Source organism: Bubalus kerabau, chromosome 21 (assembly GCF_029407905.1).
Source record: "Bubalus kerabau isolate K-KA32 ecotype Philippines breed swamp buffalo chromosome 21, PCC_UOA_SB_1v2, whole genome shotgun sequence".
NCBI lineage: Eukaryota > Metazoa > Chordata > Mammalia > Artiodactyla > Bovidae > Bubalus > Bubalus kerabau.
In genome coordinates, this window is record NC_073644.1 from 38,646,721 (window position 1) to 38,660,313 (window position 13,593).

The 13,593-nt window shown below is 41.9% G+C and overlaps 1 protein-coding gene and 1 pseudogene across 1 annotated transcript in view; both read left to right on the plus strand.

Moving 5' to 3' along the window:
• The first annotated feature begins 2,292 nt into the window (after positions 1–2,292).
• Positions 2,293–13,593, plus strand: part of CLUL1 (clusterin like 1) — a 29,073-nt gene continuing 17,772 nt past the window's right edge. Inside the window, exons 1-3 of the mRNA XM_055558997.1 lie at positions 2,293–2,501; positions 7,013–7,131; positions 8,789–8,937. Coding sequence (XP_055414972.1) covers positions 2,302–2,501; positions 7,013–7,131; positions 8,789–8,937 — 468 coding nt within the window. The 5' untranslated portion in view covers positions 2,293–2,301. The remainder of the gene's footprint in view (positions 2,502–7,012; positions 7,132–8,788; positions 8,938–13,593) is intronic.
• On the plus strand, positions 5,688–5,778 carry LOC129636364 (uncharacterized; annotated as a pseudogene).

The following is a 13,593-nucleotide window of genomic DNA, read 5'->3' on the forward strand; positions in this document are numbered from 1 at the left end:
CAGCTTTAGCATCAGTCCTTGCAATGAATATTCAGGGTTGATTTCCTTTAGGATTGACTGGTTTGATCTCTTTGCAGTCCTTGGGACTCTCAAGAGTCTTCCAGCACCGCAACTGGAAAGCACCAATTCTTCAGTGCTCACATCCATACATGACTTTATGGTCCAACTCTCATACCCATACATGACTACTGGAAAAACCATAATTAAATCTATATGGTGCTGGTCTGTACAGATAAATTCTGATTTTATGATGAGGTTAAATGGGATGTAATTTCTTCACCTTATATTCAAGGTTACTGTTTTTCATGAAAGATTTTGAAATCAGGATTCAGTGCCTACTTTTGCTGCCTATGTAACATGAGCCTAAAATAACCTTTTTGATTTAGTCTGAATTTTTAAAAGAGGCTGTTGGTCAAGCCTTCCAATTACATTGTGCTCTAAAGCTTGATAAATCATTTGCATTCATATTAATTAATTTGATCTGTTCAGCAACTCTATATGGGCGATAAAGTGGCTGTGATGTGTTATTTTACAGATTGACTCAAAGTATGTTGAAGCTTGATGAGAATAAATAAATAAGAATCACAGAAACTAAGACCTGGGAGTACCAGTTGAGAATATTTCTTCCAATAATTTCTCATTTTTGGATGAGGACACAATGAAATCCAGAGCCCACAGTGGTGAGAATTTTGACGGTAGCTAATTCCTTTTTTTTTTTAACACTTTTTTTTTTTTAATGGCTAACTCTTATTTATTTATTTATGTTTGGCTGTGCTGGGTCTTTGTTGCTAAGCAGGGTTTCTGTAGTTGAGGCGAGCAGGGACTACTCTCTAGCTGTGGTGCCTGGGCTCCTCACTGCAGCGGCTTCTCTCATTGTGGAGCCTGGGCTCTAGGACAAGAGCACTTCAGTACTTGGGGCACCTGGGCTTAGTTGCTCCATGGCATGTGGAATCTCCCTGGACCAGGGATCGAACCTGTATCCCCTGCATTCGAAGGTGGATTAACTATGCATGCCAGTTGGAGGGTTGGTGGTCCTCACTAGTCTTAACCAGCTCTCTCCAACTGGACACAGCTGACTCCATGTCCCTGGAGAAAAACTCAGGCAAACATCTTACTGCTTAACCACTGAACCACCATGGAAGTCCCTGGAACCTGGTTCTTAAATTAGTGAACTTTGTACTTCACCACTTGTCCTCTCTGTTAGTGAGCTAGTCAACATTTGTCCACGAAGAGGACAAATTTTTAAAAAATTATTTACACTCTACGTCTAAACTGTTGCTTTTTAATGTGAATTATATTTTTGTTTATTACATGAATGACTGAATAAGGGAAGATAAAGAAAGAAGAAAGAAAAGAAGGGAGGAAGGAAGGAAAGAAGAGAGGAAGGAAAGAGAGCTAGTGAATTTAATTATTACTATTGTTGCTGAACCAAGTTCATTTCTCCTGACATTCACACAAGCCAAAGCAGTCAAGTGAGAAGATGGGAGAAGAACTCCCAGATCAACCCCCTTTTGGGGTGCAATGGGCTTGGGGTCCTTGGGGGATAAAGGATAAAGAAACAGGATGGTCTGAGGGGCGGGGAACCTAGGGATCACGAGAAAAGGTACTTGGGGAAAGGTGTGAGAATCATTACTGTTCTGTGAAGGCCTTGGCACATTCAAAAATGGAGGCGCTTAGCATGACCCGAGGGTGGAATTTTTGGTCCTCTGCCATCAAAAGTCGCCAACTGGACACTACGCATGCCAGTTGGAGGATTGGTGGTCCTAACTAGTCTTAACTAGCTCTCTCCAACTGGACACAACTGACTCCATGTCCCTGGGAAACAACTCGGGCAAACATCTTACTGCTTAGGCTGCATGCTGCTTGGAGGACGTGAAAGTCTTAAAAAGACCTTGATTAGTGAAGGCAGGTGAAGTGGATTTAACTAATGATTACCCATGATTTCATTGTTGTTTAATCACTAAGTCATATCCAACTCTTTGCAACCCCATGGACTGTAGCCCGCCAGGTTCTTCTGTCCGTGAAGTGGGTTGCCATTTCCTTCTCCAGAGGATCTTCCTGACCCAGGGATCTAACCCACATTGCTGCATCGGCAGGCAGTTCGTTTACCACTGAGCCACCTGGGAAGCTCCATGGTTTCATTACAATCTACATAAATCATGTATTTGACTCTCTATGTTTTTGTCTTTTATTTTCTCTTAGGCATTCCCTTCTTGGGGTGTGTGGGATGTGTGTGTGTGTGTCTGTGTGTGTTCTACCAGAGTAACACTCCCTCCCAAGCAGGAGTATGTTGTTTGACTCATGAGAGAATCCAGGTTTGGGGAATGCACTGACTTCACCCTCCTTCCTGTGCAAGACAGTAAGCCCCAGCTCATGCACAGGACCCACCCCTGCCAGGCTGCACGACTCCAGGGACCGCTGGCATTGTATCCTGGATCTGGGCTCCACAGAAGAATCAGCACAGATGACACAGGCTTCTCGGCCTGCTCTCTGCCAAACAGGTACCCAAGGGGAAGCCCAGAAGTTGTCCAGCTGTGCCAGCGGGGGTGGGCCAGTCTAATCAGGGATAACATAGTAGCAGGTTCATTACAGCCACACATGGAAGATGCTCTGTCCAAGCCTGACCTATTCAAGTCCATCTGTCTGACTGTTCCATTTCTCAGTGAATATCCTGTGCATCTTTTTGTTGTCCTTGATTAAGAGTACCTTGCTTCTAGGTATCCTTAGTTACCAAGCTTTGCACGCAGCGTGCTGAGTCGCTTCAGTCGTGTCTGACTCTTTACAACCCTGTGGACTGTAGACCGCCAGGCTCCTCTGTCCATGGGATTCTCCAGGCAAGAATACTGGAGTGGATTGCCATGCCCTCCTCCAGGGGATCTTCCCAACCCAGAGATCCAACCCACACCTCTTATGTTTCATGCCCTGGCAGGCAGATTCTTTACCACTAGTGCCATCTGGGAAAGTTACCAACCTACTAGTTATTAATATAATATTTTATGCCCCACTTAAATCTTGAACATAGTGATGTCATAATTATGAAAATAACCAGATTTGCGTGAAGTGTTGTCTAATCTTAACAAAATAACAGCTGTGAAAACAGATGAAATAATTAGAGGAAGAAACTGTTTGGAAGTTTCGGGATATTTTAAAAGTAATTAGTACTAATAAGCAATAAAGTTCTGTTCTCGGAAATTACACTTAAACGGGAAACATGGTGACTGCAGCCATAAAATTAAAAGATGCTTGCTCCTTGGAAGAAAAGCTATGATCAACCTAGACAGCATATTAAAAAGCAGAGACATTACTTTGCCAACAAATGTTCATCTAGTCAAAGCTATGGTTTTTCCAGTAGTCATGTATGGATGTGAGAGTTGGACCATAAAGAAGGCTGAGCACTGAAGAATCGATGCTTTTGAGCTGTGGTATTAGAGAAGACTCTTGAGAGTCTCTTGGACTGCAAGGAGATCAAACCAGTCAGTCCTAAAGGAAATCAGTCCTAAATATTCATTGGAAAGACTGATGCTGGAATTGAAGCTCCAATACTTTTTGGCCATCCGATGCAAAGAGCGAACTCATTGGAAAAGATCTTTATGCTGGGAAAGATTGAAGGCAGGAGGAGAAGGGGATGACAGAGGATGAGATGGTTGGATGGCATCATCAACTCGATGGACATGAGTTTGAGCAAGTTCCTCGAGTTGGTGATGGAAAGGGAAGCCTGGCTTGCTGCAGTCCATGGGGTCACACAGTTGGACACGACTGAGCGACTGAACTGAACTGAACTGATGGAATACATAGGAAAAAAAAACCTGCCACTAGAGAATGAGCCACCAGTCTTCCTAAACATTAGTTTCATTTTCAACAAAATGTGAGCTTGTTGGGACTTCCCTGGTGGTCGAGTGGTTAAGACTTCACTTTCAAATGCAGGGAGTGCCAGTTCGATCCCTGGTCCAGGAGCTAAGATCCCACATGCCATGAGGCCAAAACAACAAGAAAAAAAAAAAAAAACAATGGAAAAAGCATGTAGAGTCCAGCCATGACTTCAAGTGAGTCCAAATTTGGACAACAGAAAAGTAACAAGAAAGGTTCTCAGGGTCAGAGTTGGCACTGATGCTGCACAATTTCCTAGGATTGACTTTCCCAGAACTGGACTCTTGTCTTCCTCAGAAAAAGACCCCAAGTGCTGCTTCTTCCTTTGGCCATATGATCACCTCTTAGAATAATACACATCTGTTTGTAGGGGTGGTTTAGATTTGCTCAAAAGTGACATGAGGCTTCTTAACATAATAATAGTTCAGATTTTGCTTAGAGCTGATCTGTTTTCTAGCAGAGTTAAGAGGTTTTCAACTAATACAGAGAATTGCCAGATAGTTAAGACAGCTAAGGGCTTCCCAAGTGGTAAAGAACCTGCCTGCCAGTGCAGGAGACTTGGGTTCAATTGCTTGGTCGGGAAGATCCCTGATGTAGGAAATGGCAACCCACTCCAGTATTCTTGCCTGGAGAATCCCCATGGACAGAGGAGCCTGGCAAGCTACAGTCCATAGGGTCACAAAGAGTCGGACATGACTGAAGCGACCTAGCACACACAAAAGACAGCTACATGAGATGTGGACAAGACTTCTGGTGTGTCTTATAATTCCCCATCCCCGTGTCCAAGCAGAGCAGAGATAAACTCCAGACTGCAGGTTGCTCAGACACAAGGATCAACTTCTAAGGGCCCCAAAAGGCAGGTGAGTCAGTTTAGAACGGTCAGTGTGACCTGCTGAAAAGTACTGAGCATCAATAAGTAGTGATCAATAAGTCCAATCAATAAGCATCAATAAGTGGAATCCCTCCAAACTTGGAAAAGGGACCCCAAGACAATCTTGAGACTTCAGTAGCCACAGACCCAGACTACAGTAGCTGCCATGGTGACTCTCTAATTGTTTTTAGAAGAATCATCTGCTGAATTTTTAGCTCAGCTAATCAATTAGTATATTGTAGTGAAATGCTCACCTATTACACTCTTTATAGGCTAGATGTTATCATTTCATCTAGTTAAAATGTTTGCATATGCTTTTTAAAATGCCTAACAACTATGTAAATAATCTTCAGAATGTTTTTTAAATTAATTTTTATTGGAGTATAGTTGTTTTACAATGTTGTGTTAGTTTCTGCTGTACAGCAAAGAGAATCAGTTACATGTATACATATACCCACTCTTTTTTAGATTCTATTCCCATATAGGTCATCACAGAGTATGGAGTAGAGTTCCCTGTGCAATACAGTAGGTCCTTATTAGTTATCTCAAAATGTTTTATCTAAGCATTTTCTTACTCTTTTTCATATTGTTCCTTACATTTCCGACAAAGAAATTTGTTTGACCTATATACGAAGAGGTATGTGTGTGTGTGTGTGTGCACATACACGTGTGCTCAGTCATGTCTGATTCTTTGAAACGTCAAGGACTGTAGCCTGCCAGGCTCCACTGTCCATGGAATTTTCCAGGCAAGAATACTGGAGTGGATAGCCATTTCCTCCTCCAGGGGACTTAACCCAAGAATGGAACCAGCGTCTCCTGCATTGGCAGGCAGATTCTTTACCACTGAACCACCCGGGAAGCCTGTGTAAGAAGATATATAGAAAAAATTTCAAATTAAAAAAATATTTCTAAGGCTTTAATGAGTCTTATCAAACATATCTGTGTATGCTTGTTTTGGCAACACAGATACAAACACTGGAACAATACAGAGGCCCCTGTACAAGGATGACACGCAAATGTATGAAGAATTCCATATTTTTTTTAAAAATTGTGTAAAATAAAGCAGCTCAAGGTCACTGTTCCTGATCGTGTAGACAGCCCGCCCTCTAGTGTTTATTTCGAGACCCTACCACATTCTAAACCATACCCTTAATCTCACAATGTTAGGTTAATAGGATTAAGAGCTGTGTCATCAAATTAATAGAACAAGGTTAAATCCCTGACACAGACAAACATTAAATCAGAGGAAAGTGAAGATCCTTACAGAAGCTGGTGGCAACCTTGTTGGGGAGAGCCTGCAAAGTTAGTGGTAAATATGTTAAAATTTTATTTGGTAAATAGGGTCTTGATCCCCGGGAGAAGGGAACGGCTCTTGACTCCAGTATTCCTGCCTGGAGAATCCCTTGGGCAGAGGAACCTGGCGGGCTACAGTCCACGGGGTCACAAAGAGTCATACACAAATGAGCGACCAACACGAAACTGAAAGGGTCTTAACAGAAAGAGAATTAGCTCAAATGATAATTCTAGACGTAAAATGTGATAGCTTTGTAACTACCAGTATTTTAAAAAGACATTCCAAATGTAGATTAAATAATATAGGGTTGGGTTTTTATTCCAAAATAACAAATATATATATATATAAATATAAATATCCTTTTTTGGAGGAGTTAAGATAATCTAGAGATATAACTGTGAAAGCATATGTTTTTATTGGCAATGTTTACAACTAATTGTATAAAAGGAAATTTATTATCTGAGAAGAAAAAAATTTGCGTATGATTCATTTATCTGATGGCTTTTATAAGATATATGAGAAAAATCTGAGGGGTTCTTGCTTTCATAAAAAAAAAATAAGTAGTAAACCATCTAGGTTAAAAATTACTTATGGCCTGAGAATTTTGGAGAAAAAACAATCCCCTCTGACATAGCTAATTCTGTGTTTGGGGTTGTTTACTGTTGACAAGGAAATAAAATGAAGTTTGGATTCTGTGGGGCTGGGATCCATACTTTTGGTTGCCTTAAATTTCAAATGCTTCAGATGAAGACCTTATTTAACTGCCATGAAGAATGCAAGCAAAGAGGGACTTGGGTTGTCTTCTCAAAGAATTTATTTAGATTTCAAGTTTCCTTATGTCTCAACCATATCAACATACATTGTCTAAAGTCATAAAGAAAAATCGACAGAAAAATGCTTTGACTCACCAGGTGTTTTCAACTGATGCCAACAGAAACTAAACGGAAGGCATCTGATACAGGTTTATCCTTCCTTCGCAGTCACGGCGGAAACATGAAGCCGCCACTCTTGGTGTTTATCGTGTATCTGCTGCGGCTGAGAGACTGTCAGTGTGCGCCTACTGGGAAGGACCGAACTTCCATCCGTGAAGACCCGAAGGGTAATGTCTGGTCTCTTTATCTGCACCGTGTCCCGTCTGCCTGTTTCCATGTCCTGCTGGCGCTTACTGTGATTTACAGTTGAGAGATAACCGCATTCAGAACGCCCTCTAGTTTCACAGGGAGACGTTCTCCAGGCTCTTCAGCCAAGTAGACAAGACGCCAAACATCTGGATTAAAAATAGAAAATTCCAATTGTGTCTCTGAGAACGGTTCACAGTTCCAGATGTTCGCCATCACAGAGATAAAACTTGCCAACGTCTTAGGCTGCACGGCTTGGGTTCATCCAGATGTTCGGTGTCCTCTGAGCACGGTTTTAACGAACAGTGAAATTCTTTGCTAGCATTTGAAACATTTAAACAATTAAAGTCATCCATGCAGTTATTTGTGAGACCGTGAAAGGATGGGTTAGAGCGACATCGAATCTGGTTGGTCTGTGCTCATTAAATTGGAGTCTTTGTTTGCCGAGATACGCTTTGGGTGCCTATCTTAGAAAAATAAATTAGTTTAAATGTTCCTTTTGGGGATCCGTAAATAAATTTGGAGGCCAGGTTAAGCTCCTTTGGCGGCCACGTTGGCTATTGTGAAAAGAGTATGACAAACGATGAATTTCATACTCACTAAAGGCTTATTAAAGGGGTGTTAGAGACATCCAGGAGGTTGTTAAAGAATCTTGCATTATACCAGATACTTTCTAGGTTTGAAGCCTCCTGGGAAGGTAATTGAAGCTGAAAGAAAGGGAAATTGTTCTCTCTGTTTGAGGTTCCCAGTTGGGCATTTAATATAAATTGTCTGTGAAGAAAATTCAATGTTTTCTTCTAATATAAACACACTTGAGTTTTAAGGGAAAGAAAGAAAAAATTGGATAAATGAAAACAGGCTCTGAGGAGAATGATAAGATGGGGTTAAATGAACTCTGACTTGGCTGGAAGCTCAGAAGTGAAGAACAGAAGGTATTTCCCTTGGGGTGGGGGTGGGGGGGCAGGGGTTGCCCCCTCCATGTGGTAGCTGATAGCCCAAGCATGGTGATCTGCTTTTGGAGTCTGATGCAATAAAAAAACAATTAAGCCTCTGCTGGAGGGACACAAAAAACTGGTAAACTCATTGTATTCTTTCTATTATTATTATTACAAAACTTTCAACTTTTTATTTTGTATTGGGGTGTAACTGATTAACAATGCTGTGGTAGTTTCAGGTAAACAGCAAAGAGACTCAGCCATACGTATACATGTATCCATTCTCCCCCAAATCCCCCCACCCATCCAGGCTGCCACATAACATTGAGCAGAGTTCCGGGTGCTGTACAGTAGGTCCTTGTTGGTTATCCATTTTAAATATAGCAGTGTGTACCTGACCTTCCCAAACTCCCTAACTATCCCTTCTGCTGGCAACCATGAGTTCGTTTTCTAAGTCTGTGAGCCTCTTTCTGTTTTATAAGTTCACTTGTATCATTTCTCTTTGGATTCCACATGTAAGGGATGTCCATATGGTATTTTTCCTCTGTCTGACTTACTTCACTCAATGTGACACTCTCTAGGTCCATCCATGTAGCTGCAAATGGCATTATTTCATTCTTTTTAATGGCTGGAATTCATTGTATTCTGATACACTATAATCTGATCAGATCTTAAAGGAAAAAACTGCAACATAATCTTTTAGGTTTTTCCAAGGCTGGGGAGATAGACGTAGATGAAGAGGTGAAGAAGGCTTTGATTGGCATGAAGCAGATGAAAATCCTGATGGAAAGAAGAGAGGAGGAACATAGCAAACTAATGAGAACCCTGAAGAAATGCAGAGAAGAAAAGCAGGTACAGTCATTGAAAATCATACCTGTCCTGGAACGTCGGGTGGTAAAGATGCCTCAGTCCCAATGCTGGGGCCTTGGGTTCGATCCCTGGTCAGGGAACTAAGATCCTGCATGCTGAACAGGGCAGCCTGAAAAACAACAACAACAACAACTGTATAACTGTTCAGAAATATGTCTGGACCATAAATAGTGCACATCTGAATGCAGTGGAGAAATTATTTATTTACCCTAAACATAGTTTTTCTGGAAATCTACCCTATTGGAGGAAGACTTTGAAGAAAATTTCAAATTTCTTCAAAGAACATATTTCTTGTAGATTATGCCTTTGAAAGACTCCATACTCAGGTGTTTGGAGGATTCAATGCTAGTTGGGAAATGCTACTTTCTTAAAACTGCTTCATGGTGCCTTTTGAGTTGGAATGACAAGTCAAAAATGTTTGGAAGTTTTGGACCAGATCAGTGGTTTCTACAAAATTTTTTTCTTTCCCATCCTTATTACTGTAATTATTGTTACCATCCACTCCTGAATATATGCATTTTCATTTATTTATAAATTAGATACATGAATTGCTACCAAGTCCATATTTCAAATAATCTTCTACATATTTTGAAAAAATTTTAGCTTATTGCCACATCTGTTTAGATCATCATTTTTACTGACACAAGGCCAACAAAGAGCTCACAATGAAACAGTGTTAGCCCTGCCATTATTTCTTATCTACCTGAGCAGGAGTTATTCATATTTTTTAATCTGCTGGTTATTTTTTTCCCCAAGAATCTTTTAAAGTCTCCTGCCCTTTTAGTGAGGGCTAGTTTAAAGTAGTTAAAAACCATCATTTACCTGTGCTCAGTCGTTCAGTCACATCGCCAGGCTCTTCTGTCCATGGAATTTTCCAGGCAAGAATACTGGAGTGGGTTGCCATTTCCTACTCCGGGGGCTCTTCCAGACCCAGGGATCGAACCCACATCTCTTGCAGCATCTCCTGTATTGGCAGGCAGATTCTTTACCTTTAGTGCCACCTGGGAAGCCCTCACTTACCTGAGTCCTCTTAAATGACAATTCACTGCAACTGGCTCCAAGTGAACAGAGGCAACCAGTGTTGATGCTTCTGGAATGTACAGAATTCCTCTTCCCCAGGGTCCTCAGGCACAGCTGGCCACATGCAATGGCCTGGCATGAGCACCAGTGCCTGTGAAATAGTCTATCAGCCTCATCAATTTAATGCATGTACCTTTACTTAATAGTTTCTGTCTAAACTATATACCTTATCAATGGAGAATATACATTATATTCAGACATCCATGGGCCATATTAAAAACTGTTCATATGTTACAGTATAAAGTCAATACATTTCTAAATTATAGACATTGCGTGGCTCATAGTTTAATGGCAATAACCATTAACATCACACTCAGAATAGTTAAATTTTTAAAAATTTATTTTCAACATGCCCTTAAATCAAAGAGGGTGTCAAAACTATAACAAAAATAATTTGCAAAGTATTTTAAATTTTAAAATTGGGAGTGTGTACTGTGCTTAGATGCTCAGTCATGTCTGACTCTTTGCGACCCCATGGACTGCAGCCTGCCAGGCTCCTCTGTCCATGGGGATTCTCCAGGCAAGAATACTGGAATCAGTTGCCATGCCCTCCTCCAGGAGGGATCCCTCCCAACCAAGGGATTGAACCCAGATCTTCCACATTTTTAAACTTTATTTTCATGAAAAAATGTTTAATTGTGGTAAAATATATATCATAAAATTTGCCGTCTTAACCACTTTTATGAATACAGCTCAATAGTATTAAATACATTTACATTGTTGGGCAACCAAGCTCCAGAATTCTTCCCATTTTGCAAAACCGTAACTCTTTTGTTTGTTAGTCATGAAGTTATGTCGACTCTTTTTGAGACCCCCTGGACTCTAGCCCGCCAGGCTCCTCTGTTCATGGGATTTCCCAAGCCAGAATAGTGGAGTAGGTTGCTGTTTCCTTCTCCAGGGCATATTCCAAACCCAGGGATTGAACCCATGTCTCCTACAAAACCAAAACTCTGTACCCATTAAACAATTCCCCATAGTTGATTTTTAAATTAAAAAATAAATAGAAGTTCTAATATCTCCTCTCTAGACCTAGATCTATAAAGGTGGGAATCACCAAGCTCCAGGACTTCCCTGGTGGCTCAGATGGTAAAGAATCGACCCTCAATGCAGGAGACCCTGGTTCAATCCCTGGATCGTGAAGATCCCCTGGAGAAGGGAATGGCTACCCACTCCAGTATTTTTTGCCTGGAGAGAATTCCATGGACAGAGGAGCCTGGTGGGCTATAGTCCATGGGGTCACAAAGAGTTGGACATGACTGAGCGACTAACACTTTCACACCAGCTCCAGGGAGTTCCTGGCACTCACTGTGGCCACTGGGTGTCCCCTGAGCCATTGGAGCAGGGCTATGTCACAGGCTGTGACCTCAGAGCTGGAGTCAGCCTGTCACCAGCTGGTTGATTGTGCAGCCACACAGGGTCCCTGGTGAGGAGACGGCTTGAGCAGCAGCTGCAAGCCCTCCTTCCTTTCAGCAGCCAGCAAAAGACCTTGAAGAAATCAAAACCTGCTCCTTACGAAGCAATGGGGAAGCTCCTCTAAGCCAGGTTCTTCCCTGGTGGGCTCGTGAGTCTGACCACCAGGAATAACCACACTAGATATCATTTACAGGCCCTTATAAAACACATTATCACATCCTTCCAGCGTCTGGGTAAACCATCGTTTTCATTTTACAGCTAAGGAAACTGAGTTTTGAGATGTTAATTAATGTGTTAACCCAACCCTGTCATGACTGACCCAGGAGAAAGTGAGCTGGCGCTGTGCCTGCGGGACCTAGGGACTTTCTGTTTTTCTCCTTTTCCCTGGCCTCCTGGTGAGCCAAGGAGGCAGCACAAACTACGAAAAGAAAGCTCAGTGTGAGGTCAGCAAGTGTTAGTTCCATTTCGGATGCTGTAGAATCTCAGGAGCTAGTGGAATTTTTATTATTTCTTCAGACTTATTTATTCCATTTTTTTTAAATCCTAGAATTATACTCTTAAAGCATGGGCACTCATAAAAATTCATTTTATTTTTTTTTTCAAATTTATCTCATTATTTGGCCATGCCACATGGCATGTGAGATCTTAGTTCCCCCACCAGGGACAGAACCCACACCCTCTGCATTGGATGCATGGAATCTTAACCACTGAACTGCCAGGGAAGTCCCAAAAATTCATTTTAAAAAGGAAAAATCTGTTTAACCCGAAGTCTCCCTTCCTAAAATGATTTTAAACCTAAAGTAAAGGATACTTTACATAAATTATGAATTTGCAGATATGGGGTGGACAACCCCAGTCTCCCAGAAAAAAAAAATTCCATCCATCCTCAGGTAACCTGGCATGATCTCAGTCCCCCTCCTCAGCTTCTCCCTGTTTATGTTTAATACGTGTGTGCTTCAGTTGTGTCTGATTCTGTGTGACCCTATGGCTATAGCCCACCAGACTCTTCTGACCATGGGATTCTCCAGGCAAAAATACTGGAGTGGGCCGCCATTTCTTTCTTCAGGGGGTCTTCCAGATCCAGAGATTGAACCCACGCCTCTTGCATTGGCAGGCAGGTTCTTTATCACTAGTGCCACCTGGGAAGCCCATTTTATATCAGTGGGAGCATCTAAAGCTTTCTCTTACTAAAGTGGGAAACCCTAAAGCAGCCCTTCAAGTGATTCCACACCACGCACCCCCGTCCAGGTTTGGGTGGGACTTTGATAAACTGACTGCAGGAAGACAACTCTAAATATGAAATCTATCACTGGGTGGGACAGTTGGACGAAGCAGAGAGCTCCGACAGGACATTCCTAAACCAAAGACCTACTTCCTCCGGGGCAACAGTTCACTACCAGATCTTGGGCCATGTGATTTGGCCATTGGTTTTCATTATGCTCTTGGAGGTAAGCGAAAGCAAATCAGATGATTACAGGCTAGGTGCCTTGCTTGCTTGTCTCAATATGAAAACTTAAGAAGTAGATCCTACGAGTATTCCTGTTCGCTACAAAGGAAATGGGCTCAGAGATGATTAAATAATTTGCCCAAGGGTCCACAGTGAGGGTAGTTTGTAATTGGAAATACTGGGATTTTGGTTTACAGTGACAATGAGCATAATATTTAAAAAAGACTGAGAAAATTTGGGTGGTGTTGTTTCCTCCCCTGGTGGAACAAGCTTTCTTAAGAAGTTGCAGGATTCCATATTTGTTCCACAAAGCCCCAAAAGATAGGTTAAGCCTGTCTAGATCACAAGGTTTGTTTGGTAGCCTGGGGACTGGCCCGGTTTCCCTATATGGCACGCAGCTAAGGACAGCTGGCTCAACCCCAGGATTCTGCCACTAGAAGAGATGAAAATTCCAAGCTTAGCAGTGATGTGGGAGATAGTCATTGCCCAGTTGTCTCTTGAGGCTTAATATGCCAGGAAGGGGTGCTTATCTTTTTCTTTTCCAGTAGGTAAAATTACGCACTAAATTGGTTTTAGAAACTGTGCTCACTCGTGTTTTTCCACTTAAGGGAGTCGCCATCAGCTCTAAGGCTCTCCTCTTATGGACGCGTCTTTTAGCTTCCCTAACTCCCCTGAGCTACTTCTCAGGCCTTGAGAGA